The sequence below is a fragment of the Mastomys coucha genome, chromosome X (assembly GCF_008632895.1).
Source record: "Mastomys coucha isolate ucsf_1 chromosome X, UCSF_Mcou_1, whole genome shotgun sequence".
Lineage (NCBI taxonomy): Eukaryota > Metazoa > Chordata > Mammalia > Rodentia > Muridae > Mastomys > Mastomys coucha.
Window position 1 is genome coordinate 136,202,687 of NC_045030.1, and position 23,308 is coordinate 136,225,994.

A 23,308-nucleotide genomic window follows, 5' to 3' on the forward strand; every position below is an offset into this window, starting at 1 on the left:
TAGGATCCATGTCCTTAAAACTAACACCCCCATTCCCAGAATCCACTAGCTCTAAGAATCCATTATTCTCTTGTGCTTCATTGTACATATCTACTCTATTTTATTCTGTCTAACATTCTCTGTACTGAACAATTAGGAGTGGATACAGTTGCTAGACTTTATTTATAAAGCATATACAGTGACGGTGCATTGGAATTACTGTGTTCAGACAGTACAATTATCTAATTGTAGAAAATTGGGAATGACTACCTACTAGTAATAAGATAAAAAGAATATCAGTATGTTCCAGGGATGAAGTGCCCTAGAAACAGGATAGGAACAAATAGATGCCCAATTTTCTTGCAAATTGGATCCATTAGTCTTACAGCAATAGTAGTGTTGCACCTATGGCATCCCCAAGGCTTCGATAGCTAAGAATCCTTCAGGTGAAGGGCTAGGTGGTATAAACACTTAGGAAAAGGACAGGCTGATTAAATCAAACCATTCACCTTTGCTCACTTTAGCACTCTTATGGCTTGGCTATCTATCACTGATTTGGACCTCTTTGACAGTTGTTCAAACTTAGACAGGCAGGGAGGCTTACGATGTCAGTTCAACTCAGTTCTATTCAAACAGCTTCTAGTGTCAGCTTCAGTGAGAACACAGATGCAGAGGTAGCTACTTCCCTATCTGGGTAGGGCGTGGCAGAGGCGTTGAGAGGCAGGGTCTTACCGAGCAGCTACATTGACTGCACTGATTGGGTTGCCGGTTCTGAAAGAGCCCTTCAGCCATGAACAGTTCTCCATGTTGGTAAGTGGTTCCATTGTATTCGCATGACTTGCTGGTCACCTTATTGTTCACTGGTGGTAAGGAGTCTTCTGGAACAGAGTGGAGGAGGAAAACAAACAAACAAACAAACAAACAAGACACATCAAGTATTGGTATAACTGCAACAAATTTCATAATTCTCAACAGCAGGTGGGGCTGTACCACACAGAGGGAGTTAAAACACAATCCTTCCACCAGAGGTTAAAACAGCCATAGAAAAATCACAGCTGACTATCTGGTCTTAGAATTTATTGAACACTTGCTATGTGCCAAGCATTACCATGAGCACTAGAGAAATTAGGACAAGGCCTTGCGTTGATTGAACTTATGCTTGCTCCAGCATGGATAAGATATTGACTTACCTAAAAGGAGTCCATACTACTAGTATTTAGTCTTCTCTTAGGCCTTCGGAAGAATCATCTACTGTCCGTTGTAACTGGTCTGGAAACAATATCCCTTGTAACATTTTATATAACTTATCATGCATTTGCATTAACTTCTGCTGGTCTCTGTGGTTGTTACTTATTAATTCCTCCACCGAGACAGCCTTCTACCTTCACTCTTTTCTACCTGTTGACGTCCTTGCCTTATAAAGGTTTAACTCTCCTCTCCTTTTCTCTGCAAAGTTGTGCAAAGACTCCAGCTAGCACTGCGGACCTCTCAAGGCACCTGATATCTAAAGCACATAATCTGGAACTTGAATGTTACTGGAATGTGTAACTGGACTATGGTCACATAGCAAACCATTACAAAGAGGCTGCAGATACATTATTGAAAGTGAGATTTATAACCACCTATGCCAAGCATGTTAGATTCTTACCTTCATTTCTCAATGGAGAGAAACACATCATGAGATTAGTAAACAGTGAAAAGAAGACTCAAAATACACTGTGTCCTGAAACCAAATTTCACCTTCTGTCAACCTATTTACATGTGTGTACGTATTACTTCTTGAATACTGAGTCTCTTTCATATATTTCTACTTGATAGATATGCTATGATATGCTATGATAGCATACAACTGTCATAGAGCAGAAAATTTATTCACTCAGTAAGTTCCTTACAGTGTATGATCACTGGAACTTTTTCACTGGGTTTCCTTTAGTATATTCTGTATTGCATGAATATGTATGCTCTTGATCTCTGTCTTTGTCTACCTCTGTCTCTCTGTCTCTCTTTATCTCTGCCTCTGCCTTTCTGTTTCTTTCCGAATATATACATGAAGACATAGAGAATACACACCAAAATGGTAATGATTAAAATCCAAGGTCACTAATCATTGATGTGTGGAACTGTTAAAAAACAAACTGACATTCTCAAGATGCGGTAAAAATGATAAAGACTAATCATAACAATGTCTGTCATCATTATCATAATATAAAAATAGTTAACATTTATTGAGTCCTAAGTGGACATTATGCACATGGTGTTTTTAAGTATATTATTTCATTGGTTTTCACCCATAATATTCTGATGTATACATGATCATGCCAATTTTATAGATGAAGAAATCAAGAATTAAGAAATTTAATTACTTGGGTTTGTAGCATAGTTCAGTGGTAGAGTGCATGGCTTCAATTTTGATGTGCGGTACCACAAAAAAAAAATTATCTGTCCAATGTCACACAACCTGTGATTGGCAGCACCAGGATACTGATTGATATCTGATTCTGAAATTCCTTCTTATCTACTATCAAGAAAAATGCCAATCACTTAAAATCCATGGCAAACAAAGGGTCTTTTAATTAAAACAAGACCACAAACCAACAAACTATGAGAGTTATGTTGTCTTACTACAATTCTGTGTCCTAAATTACCCACAAAACTGCACTTTTCATCAACTTCAATGATTTGGCTAAAACCTCAGTTTTCTATTTTTCTGTATAAGTTGATCTGACCTTGATTTGTTCTTCTCCCCGATGTTAATTACTTATCCATGACCCTTATAGCATGTCAGGATAGTTTCTGAATTTTGTCTTCAAAACAAGAAAACTTTAAGAAAGATTTTATTTCATACTAATTGACTTTCTGTCTGGGCCGTGAGTCCCTGGCCCTGCCCATGTGTGCATAAAAAGCCGACAGCTGCAGCTGGCAGAAATGAGTGGAACTCTTTGGGGGAAAGGACAGGAGCAGGGCCATTTGCCCCCTGGGCTCCAATTATTCCAAATCTCAGCATTTTGTGGTAAAGAAAACATACAATGACCTACAAAACAATATTTGCCATGACTCTCACAGAAGCTGGCAGATCTTTGGAGCACACACACACACACACACACACACACACACACACACACACACTCACAAAACCTTTGGAAATATTTAGCCTCAAAAGACTGTGGATTCATTTCAACTGGGCCTTCAACAGCACCAGTTGCAGGGTACCTGCAAGGAGAAGTTTCCCACTGGATATATCAGCTTTAAAGTCTCTTTTGCAGTCTTCTGAGTAGTGTGGCACTGGAGTCTACTAATCTACTCCACAGAATATGGGGAAGCAGCAGAAGACAGGGGAGAATGTAAATCATAGCAACTGAGAGAAATTATAGTCAAGCTTTCATCAATTATTGTTACAAAAACTCTCAGTATTTTTGGTTTTACTCTTCTAATATGGTTTGGGGGAATTATGAAAATGAAGCTACAGATAACCCCAAAAGATTTGACACATGTTACAGAGCTGCTCAGTAGGAGAGTAGACTTACAAGTAAGTTTTCTGCCTTCCAGTGTGTGTTATTTTCACAAACAGGTGCTAAAATTTGGGAATAGTGTCTATGAATCATAACGGCAGCCTACTATCAATTCCCTATCATGTTGCACAAGCCACTTTTCCTTGTTTGTGTTTTTCTATCTAAGAATGGAGCACATGTCTCAAATCTCCTCTTAAATCTTTATAGGGCCAACACAGCATACTTCCCAACCACATAAGCAAGAAAAGCCACCCCAGTCTCTATCCTCTCCTTTCTCAGATTTTCTGAGGTGGCTGGGCTTTGAACCAACTATCCTTGGAACATATTCCGTGCTCCTAGCTGAAAACTGGCAAGAAATCAGTGTAAACCCAAGCTGGCTCCAGTACCCCTCAGGAGAATACTACAATAAAAGTATCCAGGCTGCATAGCTTCTAGTCTCTCTATGTCCCCTGTTTCTACTTAAATTCCCACAAAACACTATGAAAAGTAGTGGAAAAAAGACACCACAAAGAAATCAGACCAGCATTGAGACATATTGTTACAAATGGGCTAGGAAAGAAACTGTTCCCCTCTCCTTACACCAGGAATGACCTTCTAAATGAATAGAGATATATTTTCTGGGATGCTAAGAGAAGACTTCCTTACCTAGTATATTTATTACTACTTCTGCTCTTATTGAAGTCTAAAATACTGCTATTGCAGAGTCATCCTGTTGCCTAAGTGGTTGTCACTTTGCAGTTAGATTTTGCAACCTAACAGATTTTCCTGCGAATCAAAAAGACCCCCCCCCTCCAGGAGGTAAACCTCAGGGTGTTGTCACCTGTCTGGGATGGCTGATACTTATAAAATTCTGAAAGCCCCTGCCCTGTTTTATTAAAACAATAAACAACCGCTGGAGGAAGAGGTGCTGGCCAGATAGTGGCAGAAAAGGGATTCTTGGACCTGTTGCATGGCAGGCAAGTTTTGCAGAGAGATCCAAGGATGTGGCTTTGGTGAGTCTTGTCACCCATGTTGCCTTTGTTTTTTTTATTGTTTTTAAAATATATATTACCAATGCCTTTGAGTCATCTCTGCGCCTGTAAGTAAATCTTCACCAATGCTCCTGTTAGTAACCTCAGTGAAAACTCAGCCTTTGATCAAGTTGAACTATGGTATAACTGGCACTGTGCTCTATTGTGGGTTCCTTTTCTAAGGCAAATAGGCGTGTATGCATTGAATCTTCCTAGGAAAAGTCTCTTAGGCAACAACACTGCCATTGATATCTTAATGAGACTAAGTGTGTCACAGTCTTTTCTTTCTTTTATTCTTTGTCTTTGTTTTCAGAGTACCTGGAAAGTGTTACCAAAAACTCTGTGGTACACCATTCTTTTCCTGCCTGATACTATCATTCCCTGAACTTTCCAGAAGCCAACTCTTTCATGCTGGTTGTTCTCTTCCCTATTCTCCTCACCACCAGACTGTTGTTCTCTTAGGGAGGATATTCTTGGCTACCCAGAAAAGGCAGTCTCAAGGACAGGAGACATGCAAATTCAGAGTGTCATGAAGTGAGTACAAAGCTTCTTAGGACTTCCAAAGATCAGGGGCTAATCGCAAGGACGAGGACACCTTTTCTGTTGCCTTACTCTCATTTATACTCTATCTGTCATGAGTGAGCTTGAATATAAGTTCTGCTCTTGTCATATTTCACTGAGACAGTACCAGAATATATTCAGGCCACTTCAGGAGGCAAGACGTCAGGATGGAGAGGGAATATGAAAATGAAAAAACAACAGAGATTATGAAAAAAATAAAAAGGTATAAAATGATAATGAACTCTATACTATATTTTATGCATTAGATAATATTCTTTAAAGAGTAGATATTCATATTTACTTCTAGTCCTTAAGAAAAGCTACACAAGAAAGCCATAATATTTATGAAGGAATTATGTGTTGCAGAGTGATAAAAGGTTTTATGTGGGATAGTGTGAATTAAACATATATATGTATGTTTAGATATACATAGATATATAATCACATATGAATAAACTTTCATATGAATTCAAGTTCTTGAAAGATTATCTTGAAGACAACGTTTCCAAAGATTCAATTTGAAGGCTATGGGTTAGATAAGATAACCATTTGGGTGTCCTCCAAGAGTTCATAATTCCATTCTACAAAACTGGCCACTTATAGCCTAGCTCTATTCCTACTTGTGGAACAGATGAGTACAACTTCCACAGTCTTATTTCAGCAACTGGGCATTTCTCTTACCCCTATTACTTCCGCATCCTTAGGAAAAGTGTGTGTGAGGGCTATTTCATATGTCATTGTGTAAATCGGAGCAGGCCTATTAAGTCTTAGTCTAAGTAGAAAGAAAGCACACAAGTAAGGGTACTTGTAGGAAATAACCTGTGACCTAGACAAAGTGATACTGTAATAAGAGGCGGAGCAGAAGGATGCACATTGTGGTCAGGCTAAGTGAAAGTAGGTATCATAAAGAATGGTTTTATCCCCTCCAATAGGATTCTGGGGTTCCCCTCCAAAAAGTCACAGCGTTTAAGGTCTGTGGGTTCAGATCATTTGAAATTCTCAGTAAGAACAAATGGGTTCGCCAGATGAACTGGTGACACATTCTATTTAGGTTCATACTTCCAGAGCTGCAAGTCTCAGGGCCCTTGAACTGATGGCTTAAGTAGATTTGCTTCCTTGAGGGTAGATTGTTATGATTTTCAGATCTTCACCAAACTCTGTCTCCATAAAACTTCGTTATTCTCTTGCTCATTTTATGAAGGTCCTATCAGTTGTCCTTAACAAGTAACCTAATCTCAATAACTAAATCCATACTAGGTGCCAATGGACCACATATTTTAAAACAGATTGTTAATTAAACTGTGACATGACCCTTCAATACTTTATGCATGATGAGGCTGTAGGGTACAGAATAAAGGAAGTAGAACTTTTCTCATGCGAGGGAGATGGCTGAAAATGTAACCACTGCAATTTGTCATAAGTGGATGGAGATGCCCAACTTCAGAATGTCCTATTTGGGTTTAACATTCAGCTTCGTTATAATCAGTTATTGCTTAGCAGCTGAATGGGTTGCTCAGTAACACTTTCCCTCAGTTTTCTCATCTGTGAATGGAGATGCTAACAACACCAGCTTCATGGTTTGTGAGACGTAAGCACGACATCTAATGTTTTCAACATAATTATCATTACATATTATTGATAAATTCATAAAATTATTGTTATATCATTACGTGCTTGGAATGATGGGGTTTCTTGAAGGCGGAAAGCATTTTTTTTTTACAAGGGAAGAGCCAGAGGGTGATGAATAGTTCTTACAGTGAGCATGATCTTATACTGGCAGTTCCTGCTTCTATACAAGGTATTCCGTAAACTCCAAAGGAGAAACAATAATTTCAGCCAATACTATGTACTGTGTTAGAAATTGTCCAGGCCTTCAACACTGTGACAATGTTTATTTTTGCCTTCCTGAAGTAAAAGATAGTCTTTATTTCTTGTTCAATTTCTTAAAAGTTATCAGATCCTGGATGGTGACTACATAGTCACTCATTCATAAGTTTTAAATTCATAGTGTCCTAGTTCTCTGGACATCATTTACCCCATCTTCTCCCTGTCAGTGATAGCCAAGTTGGTGCTAGTGTTTGTCTCTCTGTGTTACCTGTGTTTTATGTATGTATATGCATGTGTATGTGGGTATACATATGTGTGGTGGAGTGGAGGCCAGAGGAACATGTGCTATAGCACTCTGTCTTCTTCCCTTGAGATAGGTCTTTCATTGAGCCTGGAACTAGGCTGGCAACCATCAGTTCTCTACTATCCTCCTGTCTCTGGTTTCAACAGCCCTAGGATTATAAGTATTTGTGACCACAAATGGCTTTTTAAGTAGTTTTTAGACATGAACTCAGCTCCTTATGTTTGTGTAGTAAGTGATCTCATTGGATGAGCCATCTCCGCAATTTGACAAATGTCATTCTATCCCAACATTTGTTTTCTGGCCAAAGCCACTTATCACACCTACATGCTAGATTCTGCTTTGGATTACTAGAGTGCTCAGACAGGAGGATTTAAGGGTCAGAATAGTCACAAATGTATTTGTCATTGTGGCTGGTTCGCACAGCCAAGGAAGAGAAGCAAAAGTTGAGCTCCTTCTCCCACTCTCTCTATACACTTAAGCTATCACTTCCAACGCCCTTTCCTGCTGTATGTATATCTTGGGGGAACTGCTAAACAAAGATGAGTGTTGATTGCACAAGCTTCATCTTATTTGGAAGCAGTATCTGAGCTGCTTTCCAGAAAGGCTTGCATAAAAATATTCAGTTTAGGATTCTGCTCTCTCTCTCTCTCTCTCTCTCTCTCTCTCTCTCTCTCTCTCTCTCTCTCTCTCTCTCTCTCTCTCTCTCTCTCCTCTCTCTCTCTCTCTCTCTCTCTCTCTCCATTCACCCATCATCTTGCTTCCCTCAAATCATGGTCAAGCACTCATCTCACCTCTTGAGAGAAGTCCCACCTAATTACTTCTTCATTTGATGTTCACTGAGTTGAGTAGAATCGGAAGCCAGCAGGGCAGACTGCCACTGATGTTTTTAATTAACTAATTCACTAATTGCTTTCTGACTGTCTTTAAGACCTGCTATGGAGGAAGAAATCTGTGTCTACTATTGCTGACCTGGTCAAAGCCCTTGGTTAAGGAGGTCATAATCCCTAGTGGGGAACCTACTACCAGTGTTTTGCAAAATGGACATGTTGACAAACAGCCTAATGAATATTTATGTTTTTTTCTTTTTCTTTTTTTTATTAGATGTTTTCTTTATTTACAATATCTCCTTTCCTAGGTTCCCCTCCAAAATAAAATAAAATAAAATAAAATAAAATAAAATAAACAAAAACTAAAACAAACCCCTGTTCCCTCTCCCCCTCCCCCTGCTCACCACCCCATTTATGCTCATAGATTAGGGTTGTTTTCAACATTGGAAAGAGACGCTTTTGGTGGTTTTGCTTCTGGTTGTGTAGTAACATTACTGGTAAGTGGCTGATGAGTGCTTAGCCCTATAGGACATCTATATCAACTACGCTTCAAAGGCCCAGGAAACACCATGGAAGATGGGATGGGGAGTTTGGGTGGATATGATCAAGATATGTAAAAACACGAAGCTGTCGAAGAATAAATAAAAATTGCTTTAAAATATATAAGTGAGTTGGATGTTAATTCCAGTATTCAAAGGGCTGTATTAGGAGGATTGCTAAAAGTTTGAAACCAGAGTGGGCTACAATAGTGAGTTTAACACAAGCCTGTTTTGAAGTATTATAAACTTCTTCCAAACCAAGACCATAATAACAACAAATACACTAAATGAATAAATTTAGTCCCAAAATATTACATTTATGACTCCACTTCTATAAAATGAATTGAAAATATCAATCTGAAAAGGCAGAAATTAAATTAGTAGATGCTGGGACCTGGGGATAGGAGTCAGAATAGAATGTCTGTTAGTAAGTATGGAACCTCCTTTGGGCAAGATGAAAATGTTCAGGAGTAAGATAATTGTGTTGGTTTCAATTAAGGATATGCTAACACCCATTAGACTGTATATTTTAAAAGGGTGAATTTTAGAGTACGTGAAAATATTTAGATAAAAAATGCTACACAAGAAAATATAAGACAAATGGATGACAAAATAGGACACTCCCTAGTGACAGAGAGGAAGTGAAATAGGATAGCATAGTAAAATAAATGGAGACCAGCCAAGGATAGAGAGGGGTCCAATCCTGTGCCATAGTTTTGTCCCATTGTCTCCAGTATCTGCCTTGGGAAATGGAATCCAATTGATACACTGCTGAATTAAACAAAGTGACTGATGCAGGGAAGATATTCCTGCATGGAAAGTTTAAAGAGACTCTGTGTGCACACCTTCACAAGGAAGACAAGTGGCCTCTCAGCTCACACCCCAGGCCCAACCCCCCCAGTGGGGGTCCCAGGCCAGGAAATTCCTGGAGCCTATCTGGCAGATCACTCTTCAGCTAAACAGACAGACACAACACTCTGTCCCAAGCAAGAAGGTGCCGAGTGAGGGGAAGCAGTCCTCTGCTGCTGCAGCTGGAGAGAAGAGAGGGAAAGAGGGCGCTGAAAGCTCACACCCTGGTTAAATCCCACTTCTCCCCTCCTCATCCGGCCTCCATCTGCAGGCTGTCTTTCATCCCATTCCTGTTCGTGCTTCAGCTGATGTCAGGCAGTAGCTGACCCTGCCTCATATGCCTTCTTGTCAGGCAGAAGAGTGGGAAGGCTGGGAATAAGAGGTGTTTTCAGACTGGGCACAGATTTGCGCTTTGGCGGCATCTTGGGTGTTCTGAGTTTGGTTTGGGACTGGCTTGCTGAGTGATGAGGCTGCTGCAGCTCTGCCTCTCTGGGTTCTGTTTCAAAAAATCTTTCTGTAACTGTATATGTACATTTGTCTAGGGGAGTCATTTTATTTTAACTTGTTTCTACATGGCAAGGCTTATTCTACGCATAAAACCTATTTTTTTTTGAAAAGTGCTGGAGTACAGTAAACCACCAGTCCATTAACTATGACTCCCTCCACTTTCCTGATGGCACTTCACCTGAAGGTAAAGAGAAAATTTGGATACCGAGTCTGTTCTAGAAGACTAGCTAAGAGTTGAGAGCTTACTATATCCCATTCAAGTTCTGTTAGATCAGCAAGGGGCCCTATGCTGGTGTCTTGCTGCCTTTTGGGTAGCAGTGAGGGCCTGGCAGGGCTACCACTCATCAACTGGCTTGTGGACAAGCACCCAAAGCCAAACCTGCCCAGATGGAGGAGCATTCCAGCCAGTGGCGTGACACATATCTCAAATGCGCTTCCCCTGAGGATATGCCATTGAGCTGAAGAATGCTGTACTGGTAAGGCCCCTGTTCCCTTATGCTCCTTGCCAACTCTGCTCTGACTCATGCTAGAACCAAACACCCCCACAGACTGCCCTTTGCTTATTCATATCCTCCTTAGCCCTTAGGGTCTACTAAACTCATTCTGATGTCTTGCAGCCACACAAATGATCTGTCTCTTCCTACTCTTCCTAATGTGTAACATGTGATATCAGGTATATGGGGGTGGGGCATGCACACACACCATACTGTGCATATAGTGGAGGTCAGAGGACAGCAGTCTCTGAGGATGGAATTCAGGTTGCTAGGCTTCATTGCCGGTGTCTCTACGTGTGATCTCACAGGCCCCAGCTGTATTATCTTCTAAATAATCAATAACTACAAAGGAAACAAGGCCTGTGTCTTCTCTTTCTCCATCTCCTGTTAGCTTTAGCATGGGAACAGGAAATAACACGAAGGAACAAACTTAGTATGTGCATGAAATGTACAAAGTCTATTTTTAATTCAATTAAGATGTAAGCATACACATCCAGGTGCCAAACGGCTCTTCATGAATTTAAAGCTCAGATGAATGAGGTAAATCGTGACTTCCAAATGTCATTATGAAGTGATTTACTGACATTTTGAGTGTGTGAGAACACCATGTGTCCCTCTGGGAAAATGGTCAATGGGTTTTGTCAGATGCAGATTATTACATGATGCAAAAGAGGAGCCCTCACTGCTGTAACACTGCTGAAAAAGAAAGCTTCAGTAGTACCAATCTCGGCACAAAACTTGCTTTACTTTCTCTGCATCCACAGTGATGCACAGCTGAGAGCAGCCTTGTGTGGGCTGAGGGCATTTATTGATGGAGCCTCCGTATAGCTCTGTCTTCAGAGGGAACCTCTATGTTCTTCCCTGTCCAGATTTCTTCCACTTTGCTCATCAGCTGCATTATTCAGCTCATGGACTAATTTAATCTCATTACACAAATCTCCTAGGGTTTCCTCCAAGAGAAAATTGGAAATCCTTTTCCTTTTGACACATGGAAGTAAAGCTGCCCCGAGATGCAAATGGGACATAGATCTGTAGTGCTAAAATGAGGACTCAAAGTCAGGATCAAAAAAATACGCGAGGGCTACAGACATCCCCCAGAAGCCCAGTCCAACAACTGAAGCAGTTTTATATGACACAAATTTGTTTTCAGAGACTAAATTTTAAATCTCAAATGGTCATCTGCTCTTGTAATATGTAGGCCAAAAGAAAACAAACAAACAAAAACAACAAAAACACCCTTCTACCTTGAATGTGGCAGCTGTTTATTATTGCTTTGTTGCTAAACTACTACGTGTTTTTACATTTTCTAATTCTCAAGAGGTATCTTAACTGCCTTAGCAGTAGCAATGAAAATGTTAAAACTGCTATGCATGATTTGTAATTGCTAATGACAGGTTTGTGGTAACATGTGTCACTCTCTGCCTTTCTCTTTCCCCCAAATAAATTCCCCAAATGAGTTCTACTATTACTCTGTTAGTTCTAATCCGTTGGGAACTGGGCTTTTTTTGGAAGGGTAATGCCCCTTTGAAATGGACAAATTAGTCAGTACCCTCAAGCAGCAGAAACAATGTGAGGCATCTGGATGAGACAGTGGGGAGTTTGGTCAGGCATTCCTTTGTATTGCCTACAGCAGCATTTCCTAAGTCTGCTCTACAGAGCACTACTAGTCCACAAGATGTTCTGTGAAAACAAGATTCTAGCCATTAAATAAAGTTGGGGAAAGATTTATAATGAAGGCACCCCATGTCTCTCACATCCCGTTAAAGGATCTCAGAGGTATCACAGTCAAGAATCACGTATGGTCACAGCAGAGCATTTTTCTGAACTCCTGTGCTTAGAGCATCCACAGGAACACCCTCTGAGAATTACCACTGCATATCAAATCTAACATCCAGACATTATGAGAATCCGGATATTCATCATCTCTTGGATAATAGTGAGTTTTTAAGATCCCACTTCTCACCCTTAGTTACCCATTTCAGCTAAGACCTAGCATGTGCCTCTAGCAACTCCTGTGTCTTTTCCCTTTCCTGACCTTTTTATTTCTACTATGAAGCCATCTAAAACAAGAGAAAAGGCCTCTCCATATGAAATACTGTAGAGTGTTAATGATTGAAACCACAGTTTGGTCCTTGCAAAGACATCAGACATCAGGCACCTGGAGATACTAAGATATCAAGTCCAGCAGTTTGCAGTTCTTGTGTATACGATGAGAAAACAGTGAAGTGATTAGAGCAGGGAAGTGATCTAGTGAGATTTTGTAGTTTTGAGAAAGTGTTCTGGGATGACTGGAGGAGAGAAAATAAAGTTGGAAGCAGTACCTGTCTGAAGATGGTTGAAAGAGCTTATTGCTAGCCTATTACTTACTAGAGGAATAAAAACTACAGTTAGCCTCCAAGAATTAATGGAAAAAACTTATCCCCAAACATGCATTTTGTTCTGTTTGGTAAACTGTAAGCATCAGCCTTCAGAAAGCAGTCTGTCCTTAGAGGTCATTGGCAGGGGTTACAGAGAAAGAGATGGCAGGTAAAGGTAAAATTTGCAGGCTTCAGTCTGCTGGAACAAGGGGACACTATTAGGAAAATGCAGTGCCTCTCCTTCTAGACTTAAAAAGAGGGGTTCATCTCCAGTGTGCTAGAAATACCAGCAGAAAACCAGCAGTGGTGCCATGAACTTTTAATCCCAGCAGAGGCAGGCAGATCTCTGTGAGTTCAAAGCCAGCAGGGTCTACAGAGCTAGTGCTAAGACAGACAAGACTACATAAAGAAACCCTGTCTCAAAAACCAACAACAACAAAAACAATGACACGACGATGACAACAGCTAACAGCAGAAAAGAGGAAGGACCATGGTTTTCCTCCTAGGAAATTCTTTAAGGATGAAAGGCAAAGTGAGAACTGTAGGGGGAGTAACTTACGTAACAGTAGACAACACAGGGAAGAGGAAAGAATGTGGCTAGGAAATCTAGGTGCAAAAGAACTCTACTACTGACTGCTATGGAACAGTGCCTTCTTTTTGGGAAACAGAGAGGCAAAGGGTAAAACCAACCTATCAAACGATCAAATAAAAAGATTAATGAATATTTTCAGTTTGAAAGTGGGAGTTCTATTTAAGATGCGCCTATACTGTCGCATATCCTCATGCCAACAGGAAGAAGAAAAGGTTACTGCAGGAGTCAGATCTTAAGCAAACAGGCTGCAAGGTCACCACTGGATTTGCCAAGGCTAGAATAGCAAGAAGGTCTGATTTTGTTTTCCATAAATAATTCCTATGAGGAGAGCAAGGAGAAGAGTTATCTGGTAAGAATGGGTTCAAATTCCCCACATCATACTATGTTTGATTGAAAATCACTTCAATTTTTTCCATACTGCCTCTCTCAATATTTCTCAGAAATCTGGGTACCAGTAAGTTCCTACTACCCAGAACCTTTGACTCTATCTCCCATTTCTGGGAGACACGTGAAAATGCATTGAATCTCAGAGTAGGGCTCTGAGGGAGGTCTATATATATATCAGCTTCATACCTAGCTATAGAGCTATTGGCAAATGATGGCTGCTAAGAGAAGAAAAGTCATTTTTCTTCAGGGATATAGTCACTGGTGGGTTTCTATGCTCATGTGGATGGTCCCACACCTATGTGCATGTAGGCAGTAGTAATTGGATTCAGTGGATTATTAAAAAAATTAAAAATAAGAAATTTGAAAGTGGGACAGTAAAATATTTGAGGGTCCCAGGGAGAGTGAGAAAGAGCATATGGGTTGGGTATGATCAAGATATACTGATACATATATGAAATAGTGAAAGGAATACAAGATTCTAAGAAGTGAAAGTAATTTTCAAAAGTAAGCAAATATGAATCCCTTAGTGCTAGAGCAATAGTTCTCAACTTCTACAAGATACTCACTGTTTCATGTGAAGGTTCAACTTGGAATAGTATTTCCTAAGGGGACATGTTGCAATGGCTGGAGATAGTTTTGATTGCCACGAGTGGAGGATGTGTTGCTCCCATTCAGTAGGCAGACGCCAGGGAAAATAATAAATATTTTACAATGAAAAGGACTGCCTAACATTATAAGGAATGCTCTGTCTTCAGAGTGGATGAGCAAGCCTTGACTAAAATAAGTTATTGATATGTTTGTGTCCAATATTTAAACACTATATACAGAAGGGGAACTTTCTTATTTTAATTTCTCTAGATAGGTAGCAAAGCACTAGCTATTCTTAATGACATTAAACACTTGAGTGCTTCTCACATATATGTATCTAAAACTATATCATGTAAAACCAACTACCTAGGAAGTCACAATAAACACAGAAAAGCTTTTATATAAATGCCAGTCTTCAAACCTAACATTAGATGAAACAACAAGAAATTATACCTACAATTTCTCCTTTCTGCAACAAATAGTATTTACCATGAAAATGTAATTAAACATAAAAATAGAAAACAAAAAACCCTAACCCCAAGAAGTAACTACCAAGAATATCCACCAAGATGTTAACTGAATTTGTGGTATGTTTCACAGTACCAAAACAGCAAGCTTATTCTCACTGTCCCCATGTCAATGGCTGCTTTTTACTTACGAAGTGACATATTTTATTATTTATTTATGTATATACACATTTACATGTCTGTGTGTGAGTATGTGCATGTGTGTGCATAGAGGCCAGAGGAGAATACTGAATCTCCTGGAGCTGGAGCTGGAGCTGGAGCTATAGGCAATTTACCATGGGTTCTGGGAAGCAACCCTAGCTCTTCTGGAAGAGCAGCCAGCTCTCTTAACCACTGAGCCATCTCTCTAGCTCCAGCCCCCTACTTTATAAGTGTGACTTTTGAATGGTTCAATATTTAGCATAAGTTGTCTGGTCTTCCTGATTATCATTGCACTGAATTTCTTCATATTTCTGTCTCTAGGATTCACATTCCAAGCCTCTGTGTCTATGAGAATATAAGTGCTTTTAGGTATGAGCTAGAGGTCACATGAAGTGCAGAGAAAAAAGTGAGATACAATGAACTGAATCTTTCAAATTTCTTTATATACAAAGGCATCAAAAGGTAGAAGTTATTTCCTACATCTTGTAATAGTACATACAGTACACCCTGAGCAGCAGATATTTCAATATTGACAGTATGTTACTCAAGGCTTCAGTCTACAATTCAGCCAGTGGGAACATTTCCTGTACAGAATCCTCCTTGTGCCAGATGTCCCATGCTCATCAAATCCAGTTTCAAGACCAGTTACATACATATGTGTTTCATAGACTTCCTTGCAGTTAGGAGCCTTGTGAATGCTGTTAATAAAACTTGGTGATAAATGACCCAAGAGTCTTAAAAGACTGACCTGTCAGATGTCCTGCATACCTTTCCTTGGCTTGCTTTCTCCCAGCCTGATGGCCACATGCAAAAGATCTAACAGAGGGACTCCGAGGTCCTAGAAAGGCAAGAGTACTAAAGAAAAACGTCCCAAGATTCTTGGCTAATCACGTGTAGCAGAGTCCGAGATTCATCCCCTAGCCTTGTATTCATAGTCCTGAGGCAGTTGAGATCATTAGAACAATTAGCTTCTCCTGGCTATCCTGTATTTTAGCATAAAGTCTCCTCCTCTAAAGCTGTCATACAGTTTATAACACAGCATTACCATCACCTGTGTTCCTTTCTGCACCTCTTTCCATCTTGACAACTCTTCTTCATAGCAGTAAAGGCAGGAACTGCCTAGAGTCATTGAGCTTAGAATTCCCTCTCTGATTCAAATTCCCACTAAAAGTAAATAAAAGTGAAATCAAAACCAGAGACATGGGAGGTCTAATTGTTCTCAGGCTTGCTGCCCAATGGCAATCAATGCTTGGATCCAATGGCATGTAGGATCTGGCTCAGAGGCCTGCCTTCATATTCATGGCTGGACTACACAAAATTGTAAGTATTGCTTAGTGTACCAATATTTGAGCCCCTCAGCTGTGTTCTCGGGCATTACTTTCAATAGCTGTTATGAATGAGGAAAGCCAGGTAGGGTTTAGGCAAAAGAGACATTTAGACCAATCAAAAAGGTAGGAAAGAAAAGTCGTCAAGAAGAACGCTAGGATGTAGTTCTTGGAATAGACATCTATTGGGACCATTGAACAAGCACTTCCTTGTCCAGAAACATGATAATATTGTGTTTCCCCTGTCCCTAAGAATCAGGACCTGAGAATAGGTGACTTCCTCTCACCAGTGACACACAAGGAAAAGTGATTTATTATTCCAAGGATTCTTTTACTTAAGAACCAGAGTACCAGTTACTGCTTTACTATATTCTTTTCTTATACCAATGGGACTAAATTCTAGATGGCAAGGCTCTGTCAGCCAGGGTCAATGGTAAGAATGACATATCAACCTGAGATGAACACCTTTAAGTGTTCTAAGTTCTGAAGTTTATATGTTGTTAATTCACCCTCATTTAGCCTATCCTAGTCATGACAATGTGTCTAAAACCTTTGAGAAATGGATTCTAAGAGTCAAAATGAGAAAAACTATTCTTACGATGTCTATGTCTCCTTCCTAAAAGGAAGAGTGAAAACTGGCCAATCTTCTAAACGGTCCTCAGACATTCTAGCCAGAGAGACTAGGTTTCATGTACCAATTTAGGCTATTTTATGTCTAGAACAAGGGTGGGAGCTAAATGGGCCCAGGACTTGTCTTTGTAAATAAAGTTTTATTGGAAGACAGCCATAGTCATCATTTGCATATTGTCTATGGCAGCTTTCACATTTGCATATTGTCTATGGCAGCAAAGGAAGTGTTGTAGCAAGAGGTGCCTGCAAATGCTAAAATATTTACAGGAAAAAGAAAATGCCAGCCCTAGCCTAGAAGAAGCCAAATGGAAACAGATCCATGGAGAATCTGGAAAAGAAATTGAACATGCAGTGCCACTTAAAGTAAAGAGGACATATTCTTGGTAGCAATGTTGCCAACAGCACACACACACAGACCAAGAGTTGGTACTGGTTAAGATTTTTCTTTGTGCTTCAGGCAGTTTTGGAGAGAGGCAGGCAATGGAAGTCCTAATACAAATTATTTCCAACAAGCACATTGTTAAAGTTCTGCTGTTTATATCCAGCCCCCAGTATCAGCATGGGGACAGGATCTGAACAAAGGATATGCACAGTATATGTCAGGATTAGTGAACCTGACAGTCCTCAGGATGACTCAGTGGAAAGTTGCTTAAGTGCTTATTCAAAATGATTCACTGCCCAGAGAGTCCACAGCAAGTCAGACTCTTAGGCTAAACTGGGTGTTACAGTTTGTCCACCTCCCCGAACTCAGCACAAAGCAAAGAGGCAGGCCATTAGTGAGGAGGCAAGCCATTAGTGAGGAAGCAGGCTTTTGGAGGGTCTGTTGTGGGTCTCGGCCTGCTGGATGTGGGCTCAGCTGTGGCCACTGGCTGCCCTCTGGGGTTGGGGGTGGATATGGTGTGGCTGGAATGCTAGGAATCCTGGGCTGGCTTAGCAGGCACTCCAATTGGCTTGGTGTTCTACATGCTCCAGAGACTTTCTCCAGTGTCCTTGGCATCCAATGCTTATACTTAGGGTTCAGAATTTTAGGACTGGGTGGGTCCCTGGAAGCCTTCTATCGCAGGACCAGATCGCTTCTTCATTAGGTGGTACCAACAAATGAGCAGACCATGCGCTGCAGATGGGACACAAACTATTTGCCTCCTTGCTTGGGCCTGCCTCTTGGCAGGACTGCCTGGCTGCAACCTGACCTTTGGTGGCTGGTAACAGGTTTTGCTTCAATTCATTCAGTGCTTAGTTACCATTGGTTAGCTCTGGGTTAAGGGCAAAGGCCTGGGGTATGAGGAAGAGAAGCCAAGGATTATAAGAGGATACTTTATTTCCTCCTATACACTGAATTCTCTTCATTTTTAACATTGGATTCTGGGCTTAGTTTAGAGTCAGTACATTGTATCACTTTCTAAAGTGACCAGAAAGATAAACCCCTCCAAGTTCTATTCTGGACATGTTTAATTCTAAGTTGTTTTAGAAAGGTAGAGAAGGCAGGGAGTTGTGCTATGTCCCTGGTTGCCAGCAAAGGACAACTAGTGTGTTCAGTAAATCAAGGCAATTCAGAATGTAGAGGGGTTGGGAGCCAGTGTTATCAATATCCTTTCTTCTATATCTGAAAAGCTACAGAGGTCAGGGCCACATGCAAGGATTCTGTCTCACTGAGCAGAGCCAGCATGAGGTCTGGCTGATTCAAAGGCACTGAAACACACTCCGTTTCCCTCAAAATAGAATGTAAAAGATAACAGGCCTCATTATGGCTTAACATCAGTGGTTCAAAACCATCCTAATGCTGCTATCCTTTAATATAGTTCCTCATGTTGTGGTGACCCACAGCAGTAGCATTATTCTCGCTGCTACCTCATAAGCCTAATTTCGCTACTATTATGAATCATAATGCAAATATCTGTGTTTTCTGACAGTCTTAGGCGACCTCTATGGAGATGTGATCAACAGATTGAGAACCACTGCTTTAGAGAAATTAACTCACTCCACAAACTGTTGTCCAGAGTCTACTTTGTACCTTGCCATATGAGGAGATAAAAACTGACTCCAAAATATTTCCAAATGACAAGGGATGCATCTTAGTTGTGAGCTGTGAAGACAATGGAGGCAAAGAGTATTCACTTTTAAAAGTCTTTTCTGAAAGGAAGATATGACTGAAGTATAATCTAGGGAGCAGGCTGAATTAGGCTCCAGGCAACTTGAATGTGGCTTCAGGAAGGTTACAGTCTTAAATGATCTTATTTTGTCAAGTGTGGAGATAGAGAGCTGAATGAACAAAACACTACTTCAAGGTGTGATTTTCTGTCTTCATAGGATATATAGTGCCTCCTTTTAAGTTTATGACAACTCCGTCCATAGGTATTTTGTTCCCCCTTTCTAAGAAGGAACGAAGTATCCACACTTTGGTCTTCCTTCTTCTTGAGTTTCTTGTGGTTTATGGATTGTATTTTGGGTATTCTGAGCTCCTGGGCTAATATCCACTTATCAGTGAGTGCATACCATGTGTTGCAGAGACAAAGTGTAGAGCAGAGACTGAAAGAAGGACAATCCAGAGACTGCTCTACCTGGGAATCCTTCCCATATTCAATCATCAAATCTAGACACTATTGTGGATACCAGCAAGTGCTGGATGACAGGAGCCTGATGTAGCTGTCTAAGTGGCTCTGACAGTGCCCACCTAATACAAAAGTAGAGGCTCACAGCCATCCATTGGACTGAGCACAGGGTCCCCAATGAAGGAGCTAGAGAAAGGACCCAGGGAGCTGAAGGGTTTGCAGCCCCTTAGGAGGAACAACAATATGAAATAACTAGTACCCCCAGAGCTCCCAGGGACTAAACCACCAACCAAAGAGTACACATGGTAGGGGTCATGGTTCCAGTTGCATATATAGCAGAGGATGGCCTTGTTGATCATCAATGAGAGGAGAAGCCCTTGGCCTGGTGAAGGTTCTATGCCCCAGTGTAGGGGAATGCCAGGTCCAGGAAGCAGGAGAGGGTGGAGTGGTGAGCAGGGGGAAGGTGAAGGGAATTGGGGTTTCTTTTTGGAGGGGAAACCTGGGAAAGGAGATATCATTTGAAATATAAATATAGAAAATATCTAATACAAAAGGAAAAAATATGACAGTTGTAAGGAACCAAACAAATAGAAGGTATGAAACCAAATTCAACCCAGCATAAATGCTCCCATTGAATGACATAGAGTGAGACCATGCAGGACAGCAGTTGCCAGTCATTTGTATCAATTTACAGCTGAACTAATCACCAGTAAGCCCAAATTTGAATGCAGTTTCTGAATCTCACAGTAGTCTCATACCATATCGATGTCCAACAGTCACATGTGTTTGTGGCTACTGTAATGGGAGGTGTCCACTATTGCACAAAGTTCCACTGGAAAATGCCAGCAGAGACAGCATGCCAAAGTTATCCAGAGAACACAGAACTTCCCCTTTGTGCTTGCTAGGCCTAGGTGGTGGCTCAGCTGTGACCAGTGCCGATTCTGAGATGGTGGTAGGCTCTGTGTGTCTGGTCTCGATTATTGCCTTTTTCAGGGAGCTGAGCAGTTCCACACTGTCCCCTTTGTCTCTGTCCTTTTGATCTTTCCCCAAGGGCCTTTAGGAAAGCCAGGCTATCCAGTCCTCTCATGAAAAATTCCCTTTTAAGTAGACCTATGAATAATCTAGATAATCCAGGAATTCATAAATCTTTTAGAAGCTGCCTGAGCTATTTGCTCAAGTGGCATTGTATGCAAAGTCCACAGAGACCAGTTTGACTGATCAATAGAATCAGAATTATACTTACTGGTTTAGAGAAATAAGCATGACCAGCACTAAGAAGAAAGTCCTTAAATACTACTTCCACAGTACGATTAATACACAAGAAAAAGAAATCCAGTGTCATCCTAACAAACTGATTTCAACTAAAAACAAGCCAAAGAAAGGAAGGCAAAGCAAGCACAAGAGACTCCCTGGGGTCCCTCTTGCTTGCAGGATGTGTGTGTTTGGGGGGGTGTGGGATATGGGGAGTGAACATGATGAGTTTGCATGTTCTGGAGTGAATGAAACATGTGGGCGTGAGGCAAGGGTGGGCAGAGTTGAGGGCTTTTGGGGGTTATGGCTAGGCAAAAGAGGTCCTGGCTTTGAGGAGACTCTGTTTCTTTTGTTGTGGTGAGGAGACTTTAACTTTTGTCAAAGAATCCCCCGCAGCCCAGTTTCTATAAAGGGGGGCAGAGAGAACAGTGTCATAACACAGAGAGTGTTAATGGCTGCTATTTTAACAATCTAAACTTACTGCCCCAGGGCGCCAGTAGAAGCTAAACAGTCTTACTGCAAAGGATGCAATTTTTAAAAATCAAATAAATAGCTAAAGGCACACTCACATTGAACTTGTGCCCAACTTAGTGTCAATCAACAAGTTCCCATTGAATGCTGGACAAACCAATCCCCCTTCCAGAGAGAACACAGAAAACATTTTAAGTTCAGTTTGGGGGCAGCTGGATGATCTTCTGTATCCTACCCTTACTAGCTTCCCCCCACCCCTACCCCCTGATCTGATTTTGCTTTTCCCTTCCTTCTTGGGTTCAGACTTTTGTTCCTTTATCCAGCCCCTCCCAATTTAACTTCTTTATAATGTATCTCCTTGGCTCTGGCCTAACTGCTGTGGGTCTTTTGTTTCATATTACTAGACAATAAGGGCAGATTTGCTGGCCTGGACTTCAACACAGATCGGCACTTTAAAAATATTTACCTGTGTGTGTATTTATGTATTTTCTGTGGTGCTAGAGACAAAACCCGGAGCTCCTTACATGCTAGATAAGCATTCTATTATTGGGCTGTCTTTAGTACTTTTTTTTTTTTTGAACACAGGTATTTTTAGGTAGTACAAGTTAACTTTGAACTTGCAGTTGGCCCAAACTGGCCTGCTATTTTTGATCCTTCTTCCTCAGTTTCCTGAGTGTTGGAACTATAGTGATAAACTATTTTATTTAGATCCACAGCTTAGAAGACAAAGGCCTTCTACCTGCCACATTGCTAGAATGGAAACAAAATACCCATTTGCATCTTATCTTTTAATAATATTGCATCTTATCTTTTAATAATATTCTTTATGCCCGTGGATCACACTAGATTATAAATTCCCCGAGACAGGAGCACTAAAACATATCTTTGTTCAAATCTTGCACTCTCTAAATGTTTGTGAAATGAATATGTGAGAGGGAAGGAAGAGAGGAAGGAATCAGACTATTGAATTCTTGTTAGGAGAAGACTGCTATCTGTGGGTTTCTGTGTTAAGGGTGTTGTCCAATCTGGTGCTTCTCAACAGGGACAGCAATGAAATTTTGTACAGGACACTTTGTATTGCATTTCAACCCTATTCATTCTATAATTCTTCACATTTCCCTAGCTGCAGCCCACTAAATATAGATGACATTTTCCCTGATATCATTATGACAAGGCACTTGCAAAGCCCCAACAAAAGGAAAACAGATTGATCCTCTTTGGCTTGGAAGTTGCACTGTAGCCAGGGCTCTTTTCTCCTGAATTCTGAGACACTTCCTGAAAAGACAGCCTATGCTCCTGGAAGAAATGCTGGATGGCAGGCTCCAGCCAGAGTATGAATTAGTGAAAAAGGAGGGAGCAAGGCAACCCTAGCCAGCAGAAAGAAATTATGGTAGCCTAATCAGTGTATGAGAGCTCAAAGCAAAGAATGTTTTAATTATAGTGAGCTAGTTAGAGGAAGAGTCCAGCCTAGCCAAGTTAAACCACTGTCTTAATTCAAGATTCCAAGGAAATAGAGAGATCTTCACCTAGTCTCCAAGTGTATTCTCTCCTGCTAACAAATTGTCCATTTTTGTGAAGTCAGCATTATGATGAGGTATATGACTGAAGGTACCTGTCAGAGCCTTATCAGAAGAAAGGGCAGACATAAGGATGCCAGTGTTTCAATATTGCCTTCTTGACTGTCGTGATACCTGCCACCCAATTTCCTTGCAACCTCACACATCATTCTCCTGGAATTGGAAACAAATAGTCAGTGTCTATTTCTGGTGCTACTATCATCAGGATCTAGGACTGCAAGCACCAAATGTCAGGGTTCTCATTTACCAGTGGAGACATGTTCATAAGCAGTGTTGGAGCCCTGGGTTTAAAGTCCTTTCCCCTTCAGAGATGTAATGTTGTCTTGTTTATATATCCTTGTTATACTTTAAGTCTGAAAGGTCTTCCCTAGACCTTTAATGTCCAGTTAGTAGTACTATGTATCACTTAAAAATCAATTTAAAGCTGGGCAGTGGTGGTGCATGTCTTTAATCCTAGCACTTGGGAGGCAGAGGCAGGTGGATTTCTGAGTTCGAGGCCAGCCTGGT

The 23,308-nt window shown here is 40.7% G+C and overlaps 1 protein-coding gene across 3 annotated transcripts in view; it reads right to left on the minus strand.

The window, feature by feature from the left end:
• Nucleotides 1-23,308, minus strand: part of Chrdl1 (chordin like 1) — a 109,658-nt gene that overhangs the window by 42,685 nt on the left and 43,665 nt on the right. For 2 of the 3 annotated variants that reach the window (XM_031368865.1, XM_031368866.1), the window contains exon 5: nucleotides 712-854. In XM_031368865.1, coding sequence (XP_031224725.1) covers nucleotides 712-854 — 143 coding nt within the window. Of the gene's footprint in view, nucleotides 1-711; nucleotides 858-23,308 lie in introns of all 3 variants that reach the window. The other variant, XM_031368860.1, reaches the window with a different exon arrangement.